The 19,708-nt window shown below is 42.0% G+C and overlaps 2 protein-coding genes across 4 annotated transcripts; one reads left to right on the top strand and one right to left on the bottom strand.

Moving 5' to 3' along the window:
• Positions 1-557: 557 nt before the first annotated feature.
• On the bottom strand, positions 558-8,320 carry ubap1 (ubiquitin associated protein 1). 3 transcript variants are annotated; one of them, XM_062397928.1, is made up of 7 exons: positions 8,185-8,320; positions 5,987-6,047; positions 5,717-5,841; positions 4,473-5,297; positions 4,061-4,219; positions 3,346-3,447; positions 558-3,178 (listed from the first exon to the last, which is right to left on the bottom strand). In XM_062397928.1, exons 2-7 carry the CDS (start codon positions 6,024-6,026, stop codon positions 3,038-3,040), a joined length of 1,392 nt encoding a protein of 463 aa, XP_062253912.1. In that variant the 5' UTR covers positions 6,027-6,047; positions 8,185-8,320; the 3' UTR covers positions 558-3,037. The 3 variants fall into 3 exon arrangements, with proteins under 3 accessions (XP_062253912.1, XP_062253904.1, XP_062253919.1); XM_062397920.1 differs by lacking the exon at positions 8,185-8,320 and adding an exon at positions 8,004-8,174; XM_062397935.1 differs by lacking the exons at positions 558-3,178; positions 3,346-3,447; positions 8,185-8,320 and adding exons at positions 3,887-3,955; positions 8,004-8,174.
• Positions 8,321-8,916: 596 nt separating this feature from the next.
• ube2r2 (ubiquitin-conjugating enzyme E2R 2) lies at positions 8,917-18,745 on the top strand. The gene is made up of 6 exons (XM_062397908.1): positions 8,917-9,531; positions 9,808-9,997; positions 12,667-12,753; positions 13,044-13,141; positions 13,836-13,970; positions 14,054-18,745. Exons 2-6 carry the CDS (start codon positions 9,821-9,823, stop codon positions 14,337-14,339), a joined length of 783 nt encoding a protein of 260 aa, XP_062253892.1. The 5' UTR covers positions 8,917-9,531; positions 9,808-9,820; the 3' UTR covers positions 14,340-18,745.
• The last annotated feature ends 963 nt before the right edge of the window (positions 18,746-19,708 follow it).

The following is a 19,708-nucleotide window of genomic DNA, read 5'->3' as shown; positions in this document are numbered from 1 at the left end:
GATTATTATTATTCCTATTTTTTTTATATTATTCCGTCAATGTCATGTTTACCCATATGTTTATAACGGTTAAACTGGGAGCATTAAAGAGTTCCAGTAGCAACCTGAGCAATTTTGTAATTTCAAGGTCAAGAGAAGGAATCTTAATCATAAATTCTTCTGAAACTTGACTTTTTCTTAAGATGGCCGTCATTTGCCTGAGCCTTGAAAAACATGGCTGATGTTGAAATCTGAGCTCACCGTGATCCATTAAAAACATACTTTGTCATTTTCTGTATATTCTCCCGGGTAAGGTCAGGTGGGGCAAATATGACCTCTATTCTTATGCATATTCATCTTTTTTCTGCTGACTAGGGTGCACTGTTGGATGTTTTGAGTTCTCAATTATAAAAAGGAGGATGGACAATCATCTGAATTTTTGTCTTCTCAAAATTAAAACTGCCTGTGCTGTAGAAGAGAGAAAATGAGTAGCAGGACAGTTGCATTTCCTCAACAGCTCCATGTAACACATTTATCTATTTAAAAAATTTGCTGAAAAATCAACAACTGAGTCTCACCACTGAAAAAGATGTGCACATTTAATCATACGGATTTTCCAGCTGATCCAAAAGGGAATTGAACATTTTGCAATTGTTTGAGAAGCTTGGGAACAAACCCTCATTTCACCAGACTTTCATTTTACCATTAAGATCAATGTCCATTAGATGAATTAGAGCCCCCAGTGTTCTACTACGAAGTGACTTAAAGTGGATCTGATAAACAAACCTTCAAACGTAAAACCCTTAAATAATGAGAACCCAGTTGCACCTCATCCCCACAGAACTGAAAGGTCACAACAGGGGTGGAAGGGGGCATTGATGCAGAAGCTCCAGAACCTGCTGTACGGAAGTCAGCCAAGCTTTTGTGGCTGTCAGAGCGAGAGAGGCAAGTGGACATCAGCTTGTTTTGCATAGGATCAACAAAACCACACTTGAGTAGTGTATGAAGACAACACCTCTCATGTGATAATCTGTGAGGTAAGAGACATGCTCTACTTTTTCACAGTTAATTAAAAGAGGTAAATGGTGACAGCACTTATTTGCCAATTACGGTATCAACAACATACAGGACACCAGACATATAATTGAAATGTGCTAACACACTTTTTAGTGGATGCTTTGTGTTGTCACTTTCAGGATGCCGTTTTAACTTACTGAAAGCACATGCTCATCCCTCTGGGTGGAGTGGTACTGTTTATCTGCAATCATTTGGTGGAAAAAATTTTCAATCAAACAAATAGAGAGTGATGTCTGAATCAACCAAACCCCTGGGTTGTTGTAAAATACACTTGTAGTTAAAAAAAGTACATTTGCATTTGTGGAGCAGATAACCAGTGACTAGCCCAGGTTTGAATTCAGGAGCATTTCTCAGAGACATTTTCCAAATTCAAGCCCTTAATCATGAGAACTTCTGCCCTCTTTGCCCTTGGTGCAGCTGAGCTAACATTTCTTAGACCATATTTAGGTTGACAAAAAATTAAGGATGACGACCACTTAACACGTGTGAAAACACTTCTAGCATGTGGTGACTGACCTTTCAACTTTACATTTAAGACAGTGGAGATGCTAACAAACCTAAAATCAAGTTGAACTCTCATTTCATATTCAAACAAGAGAAAACAAGATGGACCAGTCAACAAATTTGAAGTCATGTTTGATAAGATTTTGTGGCATGAAATCCAATAACAGAGAAAAAATGATAGAAAACACTGAAATCCAAACCTCTAGTTACATCCAAATTCCCAGCAAGGCTTGAAAAGAATTTCCTTACCTCCCAACAATAACTTGAAAATGTCAAACAGTCACACAATAAGAAACATGTCTATTGCACAGTGATGAGGCTGCAGGAACAATCCTCACTTACATCTTGTTTCTTGTTAAACCACTCGCTCTTTTCCAGTCTACAAACAGAAGTGTGTGATAGTTAAGAGCATCACTTTTGTAAGTTAACATAGCTGACATCAACATATCGAACTCTTAAATGAATGTGTCAGTGTACTGTTTTAAATAAGTTTAGAATTATGAAACGTGTGTGCAGTATGCAACACCTCAGCGCCAGAGGGTTATGGGATGTTTCTTATCTCCTGCAGACGAACTTCCCCACCATCTCTCCCCACTCTTTCATCAGGCCATTCCTGTGCAGGTCAAAGAGCAACACTGGGGCAGTAGTATCTCTTACGTTCTGAGTTATAATGACTAAAGATCAATTGTTGTTTCCTAAACCTTAAAGCAAAGAAATGGAATCTTTGAACTGACATGAAAAAAAGTGCTCAAACGAACAGAAAAACGTGAATGAATGAAAGCATAGAGTCGAACAGAGCTAGTTGCAGGGCATCAGAGCAGAGAGGGCACTTCCAGGGAGTCGGATATCTGTCTGGTCACCGCCTGGGTTTTTTCCTCTTCCATTCTTTTCTTTTTTTAATGTTAGTTAGTTCGGTTTTACACGAACCCCCCCCCCCCATCACCTCCAACAGTTACTAGGTCTGCACTGAGCAGTGGAAGATGGCAGCTTAATTCTTTTGGAGCTTCAAGAGTTCAGACTGGTCGGTCCGTGGGCACATGGTGTCACCGGCTCCCCTTTCCGTCCTGAAGCTTTGCCAGCAGAATAATAAACACTTGGTGGAAGCAAATCAGAATGGCATTAAATGCCACAGCCCATTTCTTCCAGTTTCTCCATCAAAGCTCGGTCGTTCTTGAATAATCTAACAGTACCAAATCCTGGAGCTCATCTCCAGGATTTCTTAAAAACCAAAGGAAACCTCCACCATGAAGAATGGTTACACTTTGACCCCCCCTCCAATCTAGGCACATGGTCTTTAAGAAGTGCTGAGACACAATACGCTTAAGCACAGAGCGAAATACAACTGTTTCCCAGCTGTCCCCTCCACAGCCAAGGCAAGGACAGGGCATGGTGTGATGGGATAGGCAGAAGGGGACTGTGTCGGGTGGTGGTGGGAAGCAAGCCCTGGGCTGGGCTCCGGTGGGCTGGTTAGCTCGGCTCAGCTGGCTGCAGCACGAGCCATCAGGTCCTCTAGAGCCTTGTCCTGATCATTGTTGTGGACAAGCAGCACCTCTTTGATGGCGTCCCGCTCAAATCCCATTTCACCAAATCTTGACATTAGTTCAAGAAACTGCAGGGTCTGGAAAGAAAAAAACATAAAACTACTATATATATATATGATATAATCTATGAATGTCATGTACGCTTACAGTCCTAGGTAAATAAGTAGCAGTGGAATGAGGCAATATCACACAATGCATGTTTAAAAAAAAAAAGTAAAGTTCCCTAAGAACAAAGTGTACAGACCTTTTCCTCTGAGCATTGGTACATCTCTAAACATTCCTCCACTTGACTTGCATCAAAGCCCCGATCACACAGACGTCCAGATAAAATAAGATAGTCCAGTACCTTAAACAAACAGTAATTCCAAGTTTATTATATTAATATATTATTATAACTTTACTATGCATCTCCTTTTGTCCTTATATTTATAATGCTAAATTAAACACTACATAAAAGACAAAGAAAAGATCGCTGTGAGGTTTCTGGGTTTATTTTGTGAACACAAGCAAATGTTTTATCATTGTTTTGTAGGGCTAATTTACAGCCCTCTGGTGGAGTATGTTGCTTAAGTTGTATTAGTAAGTGATGCCTGGAACTGGTTAATCATTTAAATGCAGTTGGTACAATTTTAACCTGGCACACAAACTCTGTTGATCCGGTTATATTCAGCTTGTATTTGAACCGATATCTCCTGCTTTTCAAAAATGTATCACGTAACAATGGTTGCACAAGTTATATTGTTAAATATTAGCTGCACATATCACCCATAACCTTTGAGACAACAGACTGTGTAATGCAACAACTTTATTTCAATTTAATGCTTCATTTACAGATGTACTGGATTGATGTTTCACTGAAAACAAACAGAAGCAAACACACAATTAATTGTTAGACATGTCAGAGAGCGAGTAAGTTAGAAATCCAGATGTCTGTGAATTGGGGTTAGAGGGAATCGCACCTGCTCCACGTTTTGTCCTTGTCTCTGCATGGCCCGTAGGACCCCCTCATAGGAGTATCCCATGCCTACAAGGGTCTCCACACATTGACGCTCGCTGGGAGTCATGCTTAGTAGGGCTCCACCACACGGCAGACCAGCCGATCCTGACCCTGGGTTGTTCTAGTAAAAAAAAAAAAAAAAAAAAAAAGATTAAATATATCAATGATATTTCTCATATTTTGTCTTACTATCCCTCTTAATTGCTTATTTCTTAACTGATTCTTCTCTCTAACTACTAAACTACCTATCTTTTATAAATGGTCAGTCTCTGCTGTGAATCATGACATTTCAACCAGTTTTTCTAAAACTAAATAACTGTACAAAAATCTGTGTGACAAGAACGAGTTAAATATTTCTATGAAATTGGACTCGCCTGTTTAGGTGGAGCACTCTTGATGTGGCTAGGTGGCTCAGGGGCAACAATAACTTGGGTCTTGGGAATGGTCGGAGGGCTTCCGTTGGGGAGGTTCTGTCTGTGAGCAGGAATGGGTGCAGGTAGGTGGCTGTACCTCACTGGTTCTGAGTCACCAGAATCAGAGAGCTTGGGAAAAGTCAGAGAGCGGATGTTACAGGGTCGGTCATCTGTTTCAAATCCCACTCTCCCATGATGTCCAACCCTGTCCATGTCCAGCAAGGCAACCAACCCGTTGGGTTTGTGGCTGAAGCCTGGTTTGGCTGGGAGGCTGGTGTTGCTGCTTGGAGGAGATGGGCTGTTTCCTCGGGACACAGACCCTATCTGGGAAAGCTCTGGTGGGGATACAGAGGGAGGCGGCTGAGGTTGGGGCTGGCTCTGGAGAATGTTCCTGAGCTCCTCCCTATCGTCCAAAGTTTTGAGCTCCAGCTTGTCAAAAGGGTCCTCTTCCCGCTCAAAGTCTGCTAGGTTGAGGCTGTGCAGCTGAGGAATACTAGGCGGGGCTTTTCTGGGGCCAAGTCTTGGGGCAGGCAGTGGAGTGAGGATGGCATTATGGCTCAGCCCCGCCAGGACGGGGTTCAATGCTGGTGGTAGAAGGTCCTGATCATCTGCAGCTGACCGGGGTTTTTTCCCTCCACCACCATCAATGTCCTGGGCCTTAGCCAAACACTCCCTGCTGTCTGCCTCCTGCTTGTGAGCTGCCTCCTCTGCTCGGGCCTCTGCTGCTCTGGCCTCCGCCAGTTCAATCCCCCAGCGCACGCTACGTCTCTCCAGAGAAAAGTCATACTGTTGAGACCGTAATATGAGGAAGCATGAGGGGGGCGGCACAAGAGAGTAACAGAGAAAAGGATGAATATTTATAAATACAAGAGTCACATGATAACACAATTCCAGTTCAACAGCTAATTCATAAAAAAAGTGAAATTAAATTAAAAGTAATTCAACTTTTCCAGGAGATATGACTAACACCTTGCAAAAACTGAAATTCATTCCAGACACATATTATCCCCCATTTGTTAGATGAAAGCTCTCCATCTGAATTAGTGGAAGCCAGGCACAAGGAGACTTTCTGGCATGACGATTTCTCAAAACAAATACGATTATATACAGGACTAAGGGGGAGCCCATAATGATCTGTGCCATATTGTGTGTAGGTCAGCATTTAAGTGCATCACACCACAGCAAACACTAGTGCAAAATCCTACCTGTGTGTCCACCAGCAAAGAGCCACAGTCAGGCAAGCAGAAACCAACAGGCAGCCCAACTTTGGCTGGGCAGCGAAACTTGTCGTTAACCTTGAAGGGAACTTCATCAAGGTAGCTGATGGGTCCTGTGTAGAAAAACAAAGTGCTCATGTGTTAGATAGAGAAACATGGGAACTAAAGGCAAGATCATGAAGCTAAACATAACTTACAAGTCTAAACAACCGGGTGGTCAAACAGTGAAACTAAGAGGGGTCAGAAAAAGGCACTCACCATTGTTGTATGCATCTGATCCAGACTTCCTCGCAGCCATTTAGAGACTCTGAAAACAGAACTGTGGACAAATGTTATGAAGATTAGTAGTGCAAATATTTTCTATTTCGACACGGACTTTGGAGGAAAAGTTTGAAACCATCATAAAGTGGATTATCCCAGTCCCACTTTCACCAGCCTTCAGGTTTGGTGGGATATTTTCATAACTTTGATTTACAGTGACTCATTGAGCTCAGAAACTGATCACTGACAACAGTTTTAATCAAAGCACACGAGTAATAACAATATCACATGGTAGCACAAACTGTTCCTTCTAGTCCAATTATTACACATAACTACCCCAGTGGCTTTGCAATTCCAATTATTTGCATCTCAGTTCACATAATCTCATTATTTGGTCATGCTGTGCAACAATGGCTGACATTATCAAAACAGAGACACCACTGTTTTCACATCTGCTGACAAAGAACTTTGATCTGTGGGCTGCAGAGCCACGTTCATTGATTACTTACACAACTGAAAGTGCCTGGTTTCTAAGTAAAACATCTTAAAACTCAAAGAACTGATACATGATTGGGTTGCTAACACTTGAAAATTAACACCCATCCCTGAAGCTGATTGCCTTTGTGTGCTTCTTCATTAAATTACAATCCAATCTCACAAATTACACATGGGTCCATAGCCAATTATTTCCAAAAAACGAATTCACAATTGTTCACTTCTCACCCAGCACACAAAAGCACTAAATTAAAAAACAAAAATCTAAACATCTATGACACCATAGAGAAACGGACCACACTCGCAGGAATTTTTAGGATCAAACTTTTGCTGAAAGGAAATTGACTCAATCTGTTTTGGATTTTTATGACTGAACAGGGTACGCACGTTACGGATTAACCAAAACTTCTGCCTGAAACCTAATAGTTGATGCTTTGTTTAAACCCGGCCTTGATAAGTCTGTCACAGAGTTTTCAGGAGATACTTCAGTACTGCTCCTTGTTTGTTGAGATATTCATAGTCATGGACTAACTTTGAGTCCGATTAGAACATCATGTGTTTTAGTAAAAAATAAACAACGTCGCCAACAACGTGTTTCTAATGAATGTAATTAAGATTATAAGATTAATTCTGGTCCAACTGAGGCGGGGGACATGCACTACACTCACCAGCCAAGTCAACACGTCGACATGAGAGTTGAGTACTCAGACGTATCACCTTCTATTCATTCCTCTGTCTCTGTCATGTGTGGAGACGGGTCACATGCAATGAGTGGGTCTTTCACTCTCTGTCAGATCTCCTCAGCATTAACTCAAGTCATTTCAGTGGTCAACCTACTGAAAGTAGATTACACTACTTGGACATAACGTTATATAACAGCCCGTCCCTTGCTGTTCTCCGCAGCTATTTTAACTACGTATAAGAGCACAATCAAGTGTTCTTAGTATGAATGATCCAGTGAAAAACACAAAACAACTAGTCACGGTGGTGTCATAGCTCGCTGTCTCGGTGGAAGGAAAATTGTTTACAACTTATAACGATAGCGAAATAATACCATTACATGTAGTTCGTCACATTTTCAGGATATTTGCGTTAAACGCGAACACTTCGAGGCTCCAGGCCGACACGTGTGGCTCGTGACATTACCAAGACACGTACGGGGATACGACATGTTCATAGTGAGTGCCACATAAGTTGGGATAGCGTCAGTTAGCAACAAGCTAAGCTACTATTATCTTTGGTTAATACTAGCTCAGAGTGCTAACAGGAAACATACAGACTGGGCAGATCACGTCGGGTTTTAAAACACATCATACAGTGAGATTGATTCATTGACCGTCACGCACCACCAGCGGCTGGCTAATGTTTTATGGGAGACGCTGTCGTCCACACTAGCCCGCTTAGCCATGGCCGTGGCCTGGCAGAAGCGCCGTGGGGCCGGATAGAACGGACCCGCTGTCTCCGCTGCCACCGCCCCTGACACTAACCGAGTCCCGGTGGAAACACACGCTGCTCTCACCGGTATCTGCTTCGTCCTGCTCTGTCGAAATACAACCGACGTATCTGTCCAAGCGCCGCTCAAGTCGCACTGTCCTCCGGATGAGTTTTATTTATTTTGAAACCTCTTTCCTGCTTCGGCGTGGGACGCCATCTTGATTTGTCAAGCTCCCTTCCACTGGTTCCTGTCTGACATCACTCACCTAGATGACGTCAGAACATCGCCGCTCCACTTCCAGCTGAGTGGAAGGTGTCAGCTCGTGATGTGTTCTTCCGCGTCGAGGCTTCGAGGCGTGTTGTCGAGTGATCCAGGAAGAGTTTTGTGAAGCGCCTATCGAGGCTCGTGTTGATGACGTATGTGATGACGTCCAAAGGCGTATAATAACAAAAGGCAGACTTCAGTTCATTAATCGAGAAACCTTGGTTTGCCAAGTGTGTTAATTTGTATCATACTTTTCAATATTTATTGCTGTCACACTGTCATTCCCGTTATTGATGGTGATTATTATATTCTCAGTTGTCTGACCAAAATACTGATTAAAATCATGTTCGGTTCCCAACCTTGAAAGAAAGTTGGGTATAAATTCATTCAATTTAATATCTTTCAGAAAAAACAAGCTTGAACTTTCTGAATAAGCACACGTTAACTCACTATCCATTGTAATATTAATGTGAAATATGATATACTAAAATATGAATACCTTCTTAAAGTACCTGAAGTAGAATTCCTTTAGTTTGTGTTATTTCCAATTAAATCAATGTGATATCTGTGAACAAATCATAGAAACCTGAACTCAAGTAGGTCAGCCAGCTTAAAATTAAACTTTTTTTTATTGCGCAAGTGTGCAAACAATATTGCACAAGATGCTATATAACAAATCCGTTTTTTTAGGTTTCCAAACTTATTTATTTATTTTGTCCATCGTCGGGTGCGCGCACGTCACGTCACGTCGCGCTTTACGTTCTGCAGACACGCGCAATGATAGCCGGAAGCATCGATGGGAGGAAAATAGAAATCGATTAAATCCACCTGAATTCGCGAGTGTAAACCTCTCACTTTCTGCTCTTTTCACCGTAAACCATCGGCCTCTGGCGCTGCCAGTGTGCGGGGGGAGCCGCTGAGGAGCGGGGGAGCTGCTCCGTTTCAACCAAGTTGCTCGGCAGGGGTTTAGCTGACGTGTGGAGAAGTTGAGACTGCCAGCGAGCAGATAAACAAACATAAACAAGCGGCGATCAGCTGAGCGGCTGTCCGAACCGAGCCAGCGGCACGGAGCGGAGTCAGGTCAAGCGGCTCCCCTCTGCAGGAGCCCCCACCATGATCCACAGGAGACGCTGACTTTACACTGATGCCAGGCTCCATGTCAACTGTCAACACAAAGAATATCCGAGGCTCAACACGAGGAGCCGCAGCCACAGGCTTTAGCAGAAAACCTCTCTGCCTCTGGCACTGTCTCTTTGTCAAGACAGGCTAGCATGGACAGCCGGTGAGGCTAGCTTCCAGTGTGCAGCTGTAACCAAACGATTCCATATCACAGTGCAAGGAGACGGAGGTAAACACTTCTCATAACTTTGCTGTTTTCTCCCATAGAGGGCCTGATGGCGAGCTGAACCACTGACCCGAGCTAGCCTGGCAGGCCACATATCCCGGCTGAGTTTGGGTTCAGTGTGTGTGGTTCAGCTTGTCTGCAGGGCTGTTATCTGTGCAGGCCAAAAAAATCCATTAAAGTAAAGTAGAATCCTAAAAATGTCCCTAAACACTTTTTTCTTCTTCGTTACTCTCTTTACCCCCCTCCTCTTCCTCGCTGATCTGTGGTCATCAATGTCAGAAGTGGGATCACCATGGCCCACCAGTCAACCCCGAGTTCCCAGAAGGCCCTGATGATGGAGCTGAAGTCCCTGCAGGATCAGCCGGTGGAGGGCTTCCGCATCACTCTGGTGGAGGAATCTGACCTCTACAACTGGGAGGTGGCCATCTTCGGGCCCCCAAACACCCTGTACGAGGGGGGCTATTTTAAGGTGGGACAAAGTTTTCTGTTAAGTCAACGCAGGGCAACGACAGCAACATATAAGATACTCAATTAGGAGGGCAGTCGGAGAGCGCCATCACCATATCTCACAATGTTAAAAAAAATCCTGGAACTGACCCTTTAATCTAATCTGCTCCAAAAGTTAATTGGTCCTTCTTTGGTCCATAGCCCACCCTTCCACCTAGATTCAGTCAAATCGGTTCTGTAATTAATGAATAATCCTGCTAAAAACAGACAAACAGCAATGAAATCACAATGTCCTTGACAGAGGATATGACAATGGTATATTGCAGGTGTGTAACTGGGCAAGTTGTTATTGTCTCTGTGGGATACACGGTACATTCAGAGGCTTATAATGTTTATAACGTTCAGTTTGTGGTCATATTGTCATTAATGTTTAATTTTTTCTTCATATGCTTATAACAGAGGTCTCAGTGAAAGGTGGTGTAGTACTGTACTACATTCTGTTAGAGGTCCCAGTTACACTCAGATTATTAAAAACACCTCTGACTATAACGCCAGTCCAATGGCAAAATGGCACTAACTATGACCTTACAGTTAAATTCTCACCTCTTTTACAGTGTCAAAAAAAAACCTCAATTATGGTAGAGTCTTGGATTGCATTAGTTTCATTATGTGTAGTCTTAGAGTCCTTTGCTGCAGCCATTTATTTCTTTTTTCTTTTGTCCCTCCACTCTCCTTGTCCAGCCCTCTCCCCCCTCACTGTATAATGGTTGGGCTTCAGGTGGCTATTTTTAGCTGCTAGACTGATATAAATGGCACCTCAGCACAGAGAACGAGTAAGAGAGAAGGGCATGATGAGAATCATCTTTCTTTTCTTTTTGTAATGTTACTTATTCACCGAATTGAGAATATGCGGTACAGCAAGAGCCCACCGTTCGAGTCAGGTCAATGCAGATGTCGCTGTAGCCCTCCAGGATAGCCAAAATACCTCGGTGTCTCTCTCGACTCATGTAGGTGGTCGCTGTTGATTAATCTATGTTTAGCCTTTACAGTGGCATCCTTGAATTCTCTATCCTCATGTCAAGTCAGATGTATTCTTTTTTTTGCCTGGCATCACATGTTAGCTGCAGAGGGTTTTTACACTATAGTCAACTACATATTGTTAGACCCTGGGGTCAATCCTACCACGAGAGGTTTCCAAAATGATATACTGCTAAATAATTTTAGACAAACAAGTGCATTAATGGGAAAATAAAAGTTTTTATCCAAGCTGACTACAATGTGTTTTAAATTGGGGGCTATGGCGAGCTCATACTTGCCATGACAAAGCTCCATGACCATCTTACTTTGAGGCAAATACCTCACTGGGATGCCCTCATTACTACATGTAAGAACAATGGAACATTAGGTTCAGAATTTTTTCGTTAAGTGCAGCCTTCAAGTTCAAATGTCGGAGATTCAGGAACAAATATCAGCGTTTGGTCAAATTATGCTTTTTCTTCAGTGGCTCCTAGCAGTTGGTAGCTATGGAAGAGCACTAGCAGGTCATGCTGTTACTGTACTAACCTAATCACCACGGTAATTACACATTGAAAAAGTACAACCAACCCTCAGGAATTTTGACCAGATCATACAGGAAAACCAGTTGCCATTACATCCCATTTATATTTTTACTGAAGACTTGTTGAGTCTGGGTTACTACAGGCAGAAAAGCCTTAACTGTCCAAATTTGGCTGCATTCAATGAAATATTAGCCGAAAATATTGACTATTTATGTAAACTATGTCGCTCTGTCTCTGAATGATCTGCATGGCTTCTGCAGCACAGTGGATTTAAATGCGCACCGTCAATTGTTTGTGACAGGAAAAAAAAAGAAAAAGACATGTAATGTAACAGGGACAAGATCTTTTGGCATGTGTCACTGTCTATATACAGTACAAGTATGGTATCTGACAGATATTGAAAAGAGAAGCTTGTGCCAGTTTGCCATGACAGCGTGTTTTTAAAGTCCCAGGGCTGCAGTTGCAGTCTAGTAGTGACTAATTGTGGAGTAGTGATAGTCGTATCTGAGTGGCAGCACTTCAGTGGGAGCTGGGGTGGTGTTACACACACTCGTACACACCCAAGCCTACAAGCCTTTCACTTCGATGGTTGCACAATAATTTGGCAAGACAAAAAAACAGAAGCACCTTATTTTACTTCCTAACGTTCATGTCTGTTTAGCTTTGAAATAAATTATTGATTTAAAAAAGTTGTGATTGATTAAATCCTGTATCTTTTGTCTGATGTGGACTATTTCCAAGGAAAAGGTACAGAAAGATGTTTTGTGTTTGAATTCTTGTAATTAATCGGCCTGTCTGGCTTGAAGTCCGCAAAGAGACAACTGTACTGTACAAATGTATATATTTTGCGCACATATGTGTTTTGTTCATTTGTATTTCTAAAATATGTATTTTTCCACATTCTACATGTCACTGTGCTACACCAGTGATACCTCTGAACCATCAACTCAATCAATCAATCTCAACCATCGAACAATCTCTAAACCTCATACCACAGATAAACATCCAAAGCATTATGTCCCATCTCTGTAGGGTCTTAGGTCGAAAATTAAAAACTTTCCATATTGAAGGTCGAGCTTTGCTTCTGTGTTAAACACATGTTCTAACCACCAACCTCTGTTTGCTCCTCCAGTCTCACATCAAGTTTCCAGTTGACTATCCATACTCCCCGCCAACCTTCCGCTTTCTCACCAAGATGTGGCACCCCAACATTTATGAGGTGAAACACAAAGTTTTTTTCATTAAATGTTTTCTTACAATTTTGGTCATATGATGCCATTTCATTCGATGGACTGACACTCAGCAGGAAATACACCTACCTACACAATGAGAAATATGTCAGATCTTTCACATCAAAAACGATACATTAATATCATTTCGAACAGACCAGCAAACAGACACAGGTAACAATGTAACTTCCTTGATGGAGGTAAAAGCAAAGAGATATTCATCATTTAAAGGTCATTTCTTTATGACAGATGTTACACCGTATTTTTGTTCCCTATCCAGAACGGAGATGTGTGCATCTCCATCCTGCACCCTCCTGTCGATGACCCTCAGAGCGGGGAGTTGCCCTCTGAAAGGTGGAACCCCACCCAGAACGTCAGGTAATTTCGGCCACACAACACTACACAACCGTTATACGGGAAGGCTGTCAAGTTTGACTGTTCATAGATCCAAAGAATTAGACGTTCTCAGACGTTTGGACCCCAGTGGTTGTGTGTCACTATTAATTTCATCACTGGTGTAGGGTACAGCAGGCTTAATTTAAAAGCACGTGCTTGGTGATGTCAAAAATCTGTTGTCAAATATAGAACATAGGATAAAAAATCTGGGGTGGACTTATTGACATACTACATCAAGAACACATCTAAAGAAAATCAAGGCATCTGATTTCCATGCAGTCCAGCCTAACTCAATAATTAAAAAAATCAAGAACACTGTAAATCAACAGTTCATTTTAAACATTCCTTTGTTACCTCTAAAGAACAAGACACTAACGCAGGGAAGATTTCCGAAAGGATTTTAAATTCAGCGAGTCAGCAAATAAACATGTTCTCTAGGTGCAGAGATAAAGTGCTGAGTCTGTGTTTAAAAAGCTGAGCAGATTGGCTGCAGCGTGTAACTGGGCTGCTTGTAGAAAAGAGGTGAGGTCACGCCTCTGTCTGGGCAGTCTTACTGCTTACTACCGTTTCAAAAAGACTGTGGAGAGGGTTGATCTCTTAGAACCACAGGATGTGATGTTGGCGTGCCCTCACCGTCTGTCCATCTGTGACTCTTTGTGGTGTTTCTGATGCTCAGGACCATCCTGCTGAGTGTGATCTCGCTGCTCAATGAGCCCAACACCTTCTCCCCAGCCAATGTTGATGCCTCTGTCATGTTCCGTAAATGGAGAGACAGCAAAGGCAAGGACAAGGAGTATGCAGAGATTATCAGGTAATAAACTGTTTCTATCACTTCCAAAAAATTGGAAATGGACCTTATACACAGACTTAAATTTGATTGCTCTTGGCTTACAGGAAGCAGGTGTTGTCCACAACGGCAGAGGCTGAGCGAGATGGTGTCAAAGTGCCGACCACGCTGGCGGAGTACTGCATCCAGACCAGGGTTCCCTCCCAGGACAGCAGTTCAGACCTTCTCTATGACGATCTCTATGACGACGACATGGAGGAGGAGGATGACGAGGATGACGAGAGCGAGATGGAATCTGTAGGCGAAGCCGGTGGGATCAGCGGCATGGAGGATGGCGGGATGACCACCAGACGCTACGACAACCAGGATGACTCTGGCAATGAAGACTCGTGATGATCAGGATCAGAACTCCCCCCTGCCAACTCCCACACCACTCCCCTGTTAAGTTGCGTGTGTGTGTGTGGTTGTGTGTGTGTGTGTGTGTGTGTTTGCACACACAGTGGGGTCAAAAGTCTACTGCCAAAATATTTTCATCATTTATTAAACTAGTACAGAGGATTGGTCAAATAATAGTTCTGTCAGGTACTGTTTTCACTGATAGTCAGATTTCCACCGTTTGCCTTAATTACAGCTTGCACTGCATCGGTCCAGGATGAAATGTCTGGCAGAGTCTGAGAATTGAAATTAATCCAGCCTTGTTTGAGGGAACGCCGACAGCGTTTCTGACGTTGCGTTACATTTTCAAATTTTTTAAATATGGAGGCAGAGGATCCATCTTCTTCCTCACAGTTTAGAAATGATGGCATGCGTCTGCAGAGGGGAGCAGTATTAGTTTATGGTCAGGGAGAGATTAATCATGTGAGTTCAGACACGGAAAAACATCCACACACATTCTTAGTTTCATCACCATGTTCAACTCAAGGTTTTAATTTCCTGCTTTGCTTTTCTCATGCAACCAGATCCTCACATACTTTATAGTAAGTGGTTGGGTTGCAACCAGTCTGGCTGAATCTAAACCATTATAGTTTTTCGCTGCAGCCGATTGATCTTTTGACTTTAGTTTTGTTTCACCGATTTGCATCTTGTATGCTGACGCAGCTCCTTCTGAAGACGCTGGGTTAGGTCTGTGTGGTCCCCGTTTGGATGAAAACAAAGACAAACAGCTTATCATGGCCAGGCATTAGAACGAGTAACCGCCACAAAAATGCCACATTGTGTAGGAATATACATGTGTTGACATTTGAAATTGAATTCAGCAATAATTTGAGAAATCTTTCCATTACATGTACCTGTAATTAATTTTAGAAATACCCCCCCCCCCCCAAAAAAAAAAAACAACAACAACACATTTCCGAGTTCCATATGACGTATTATTTATTTGAAATCTATTCCACATTAGTTCATTTTGGATTTTGATAAATGATGAAAACAAACTGTGTCTGTGTGGTGGTCTCTTGTGCCCCACTGTATCTGGACGGCTCTTTGTCTGCTGTCACGTCAGTCTGTATGGTTTTGTGTTGTAAGACTGTCTTTTCATGTACATCTCAGTTGATGTTTTGTCCCTCTTAACTCCTCCCTTGTTTTCTCTGGTTAATGGACTCTTTGATGCTCATCCACCAGATGATGAACTGGGCGTCTTGTCTCATCACTGTCCCATGTCTGAATATCTCTGTCCCCCTTAACACCTTTCTATTCAACTTTGATGCAATCAACTTCAACTGATAACACACAGGCTACGCTGTGCCACCCCCTCCTGTACCTCCCTGTGTGTCCATCACATCTGTTCCTTCATTGCTCCAAGCAGCGTCATTTGTTGTGGGGGTTAACAAGGTGAAGACCTTTGCTAACACCACCTCCTAGACCTCTCTCTGCCTCTTAAACCTCAGGGCCTCAATAGATTTTCACCGAGAGAAAGAAAATAGTCATAGAGAAACCGAAGACACAAACTGCGACTCACCGGCACCGTTTTTCGTATTTTCTGGGTGTTATTAGAGAGCAGAGAGTGAACTAAAGTCTCTAAACCCACCGCCAGTGGGTTTAGAGACTGCTGAGAGTACTGCTGTTGGTCCTGATTAGGGTTATTTGCAGTAGTTTTCTTCTTGGTAGGCTAGAGTCAAAATTGAAGATCTACATACACCTGTAGGGACTTTGTCCTCAAGCCAGTGGTCACATTATGTTGCAATAGATGTGAAAATGTTACATTTTGCGCTGTGACTCCAAATTATGCTTTAAATAGTGAAAACTTGACGTTGTTACTGTGCTGAATCACTTGCAAAGATCAACAGGGACAAAATCAACATGCAGCTTCGCTACACACGCATTTGAATGAATATGACACTGATTGCCTGTTATTTGTTTGTGTGTGTGTGTGTATCTACATTAACTATTCATCCATTGACTGTGATGTCAGGGTTTTTATGTCCCTGTCTCTGTGGAATGGGTCTGTCACACGAGTGAGTTTTCCCAAATGACCCTTTGGGCTTTGTCCAGTCGAGAAAACATTCAGTGTGTTTTCCCTGTGCTGCTTCACTGGGTCTGAATTCACTGAGAGATTTGACTGATTTAAAAAAAAAAAACACCCTCTGAGTATTAAACTTGTGAAAACACTGAACAGACTAATTTGACCTGTATGGCATGGAGTAAACTACACGTTTGAGCTGGGTAACAGTTGTGGGTGAGAATCATTTGCCCTGCTCAACAGGACGGACGGAGCACTGGGATACACCTTTGATTCACACGGCTGGATTTTATGCAAAGTTCAAAGAAAACCCTGCGACGGCTCATGTTAAAGACTATGGAGCCATGGATGCATGTAGTGGATTTAACGCTGTTTGAATAAACTCTTAAAGAGATTCCTTTTGGATTTTAATGTGAAGCCAAAGGAGAGGAACACTTTCTCCCAGCCCGGCCGGCCGCTGAGCTTTAGCGGCTCACAGAGACTAGATTCTTTGCAGGACTCGGAGAGGAAGTCTCCTGCACAGGATCTTACTTGGATTTGACATCAAGGCACAACAGGAAGTGGAGCGACGCCAGAGTTTCTGAACTTTTATTATTGTGGTACCCATGTTTGCCCATTCATCACCATATAGAGAAGTGGAACTATAGTCAGTAACAGAAAGAACCAATCTCATGTGTGCCTTCAAAAGGGATATTTTCGTTATTTGCTTTCTGGTGGCGAGTTAGAAAGATCAATACCATCTCATGTCTGTCAAATATGAAGCTAGCAATTAGCTTAGCTAATCACAAAGACTGAAAAAATCCAGCAGTAACGACATTCACAGCAGCACCAGTTCAGATTAGTGATTAATATATCTTCAACAATTTAGGAGCAAAGATTGTATGTCATTCGCCATATACTAGTCGGGGTCTCTGCTCATAGCCCAACCACTGCTTTGAGCAAATCGTCCAGCACATAAAATGGCATAAAACAAGTTCGGTTTAGATAAAAAAGGTGTTAATGATCAAGCTGTAGGTGCTGGGAGGCTCATTTTGGCAATCACAGACAGGAGCAGGCTGCTCGCTGTGGATTTATATGGAACAGGCAGCCAGGAGGAGAGTGCGATCAGTCTTCTCATCTAACTCCCTTCCGAAAAAAGTGAGCATGCATATTTCTTCAAAATATTTCATTATTCCAATTTGCTCTTAAAACCTAAAACTACAGCCAGCAGCAGATTAGCCTAGCTTGTCACAAAGAATGGAACAGTACTGCCTCTGTCCAAAGGTAACAAAATGTACCAGCAATTTTTAAACTCACTAATTAATATATTGCTGGTAATTCCAAAAACAACGTATATATATATCTAGTAAAAAAATTCGGTGCCAGATCATTTGTCTGCGTTTTCAGAGAACCATGCTATGGGTTTCCCTCTGTTTCCGGGCCTTGTGCTAAACTAAGCTAACCTGCAGGCTTGCAGCAGCATCATATTTCACTGACATACCTGAGAGTGCTTTCAATCTTTTCAACTAACTCTCAAGAAATCAAAGGGTGTCCCCCAAAATGTGGATTTTCTGCTTCAAAGCCAAGTTTTTGCTTCGGATTGCAAGTTAAAAATCTGAATCTGCATCATTGTTTTTGTTAGAGTAAAGTCCAGGCGTATTACAGCCCTCACATTAGTAACTCAATGATCAGTCTAGAGCTCTGCGGTATTAGAATCGTCCACTTAAATGTTTGCGTTGAGTTTTATAATGAGTGCAAGTGTAGCAAAGATAAGGAGGGTGGATTCCCAAACTCAACCCAAGTAATGACACACACTAAAAATGGATCACAGTCTAAGATATTGAGATATTATTCTATACACACTGTTACGTGCAAAAGAGACTGAATGACATCATTTAGTTCATCTAATCCGTGTGTGTGTGCACAGGTGTGTGTTTTTTTAAGTTTGGGGGGGAAGGAACACTGTGCGGTCCCCCTGAGGCCTTCGCACAGTCACACATGTAATGGACTGAACTGTTCACAATGCTACCACTAGCGTGTATACACCTATCGATGTTAATGCTGTCCTTGTTGGTTTCATCTTTGATTTTTTTTTGCGTTTGCGAGGATGCAAACGTCACTCATAAAGTTTCTATTGTAAAAAAAAAAAAAAAAAAAAAAATTACATTGTTGGGTTTGTTTTGCGAAATTGCTTTGGTATCAGTTGCTAAGCCTACATGTCATGCAGAACAGGCAACGCAGCGACCTGGTATTTGGGGTAGATTTAGAAGTGATATGCAAGTGGAGGGTTTTCAGTTATTGTGGTAAGTTGGAAAATGATTCAAAAATAAATCAGTATGTCATTAAAAAATGCTGGAATGGTTTCACCTTATTCTACCATTGATTGTAATTGTACTTAGTGTGCTATTGCAAATGTATAGGGTTAAATCTTGGTTCACCGTAACTGCTGGATAACTTTAGATATCTAGTCATGTAAGTCTCATTGAGTTAGTTTGAACAACACATAATACTAGAAAGATCCCATATATAATCCTACAGCACCGTGTTTCAAGAAATGATGGTCTTGTTGTTGTGGATAATCCATAGATCTCAGTGTGAACAGCTTTTAATAGGAACTACTTCCCACTCGCTGCTGCTGGATTTTTTTTAAATAATGACATTTTTTTATTTATGCACTACATTAAGAATCTCCCATGCGCTTCACTCCCCTACTTTCTACTCAAATGACCTTTAAAACTCTTATGGCCAATTTTATGGTCCATTGTGACACCCAATTTAAAACAAATTACAATGAATGCAGTTAATGTATTAAGATATTCAATAACTCATAGAAAGATGACAAAAAAACTACCATGAAGACAGATAGTTGTTTTAATTCAGAACTATTAGTTGTCTCCTATCTTTGAGGGCAGGAATTTAAGTATCTTCCAAGAGTCATAATAATGACTGGGTCAACGATTGCTTGGTGATTTTCAAAACAATACTCCAACTTGGACTGCTATAGTATTTATATAGTTATTTCTATACTCTGTGTATCTCCAGTAAATCTAATGGCCACTGTGGGAAAGTTCAACGACCTCCACTTAGTGGGTTTCTTATGTTCTTATAATGGCCATTAGTTAATTGAAGTGAGGGCTTCCGTTCTGCTGTGCGATTAAAAGAACATTTAATTAACCTTATTTCATCCCTTCAGCAGAGGCCATCTGTAGCGCTGCAGAGTGAAGTCCAGAGCGGAACAGGCACCTATATATAGAACAATGAGGCATTATAGTGAACACTATCGGGTAAAGGTTGTATGTACATTTCAATTTCAACTTCAGGTTTT

This window comes from Platichthys flesus, chromosome 2 (genome assembly GCF_949316205.1).
Source record: "Platichthys flesus chromosome 2, fPlaFle2.1, whole genome shotgun sequence".
Lineage (NCBI taxonomy): Eukaryota > Metazoa > Chordata > Actinopteri > Pleuronectiformes > Pleuronectidae > Platichthys > Platichthys flesus.
This window is presented reverse-complemented; position numbering and strand designations above follow the sequence as displayed.

Bases quoted from the DNA above. Each gene is read 5' to 3' on its own strand.
- ubap1 (XM_062397928.1), bottom strand. From the start codon at position 6,026: ATGGCTGCGAGGAAGTCTGGATCAGATGCATACAACAATG. The intron at 5,298-5,716 runs GTAGGATTTTGC...CGGTCTCAACAG, and splicing joins CTTTGCTGGTGGACACACAG to TATGACTTTTCTCTGGAGAG. The intron at 4,220-4,472 runs GCGAGTCCAATT...TTTTTTTACTAG, and splicing joins AGAGTGCTCCACCTAAACAG to AACAACCCAGGGTCAGGATC.
- ube2r2 (XM_062397908.1), top strand. From the start codon at position 9,821: ATGGCCCACCAGTCAACCCCGAGTTCCCAGAAGGCCCTGATGATGGAG. The intron at 9,998-12,666 runs GTGGGACAAAGT...TTGCTCCTCCAG, and splicing joins ACGAGGGGGGCTATTTTAAG to TCTCACATCAAGTTTCCAGT. The intron at 13,142-13,835 runs GTAATTTCGGCC...TCTGATGCTCAG, and splicing joins AACCCCACCCAGAACGTCAG to GACCATCCTGCTGAGTGTGA.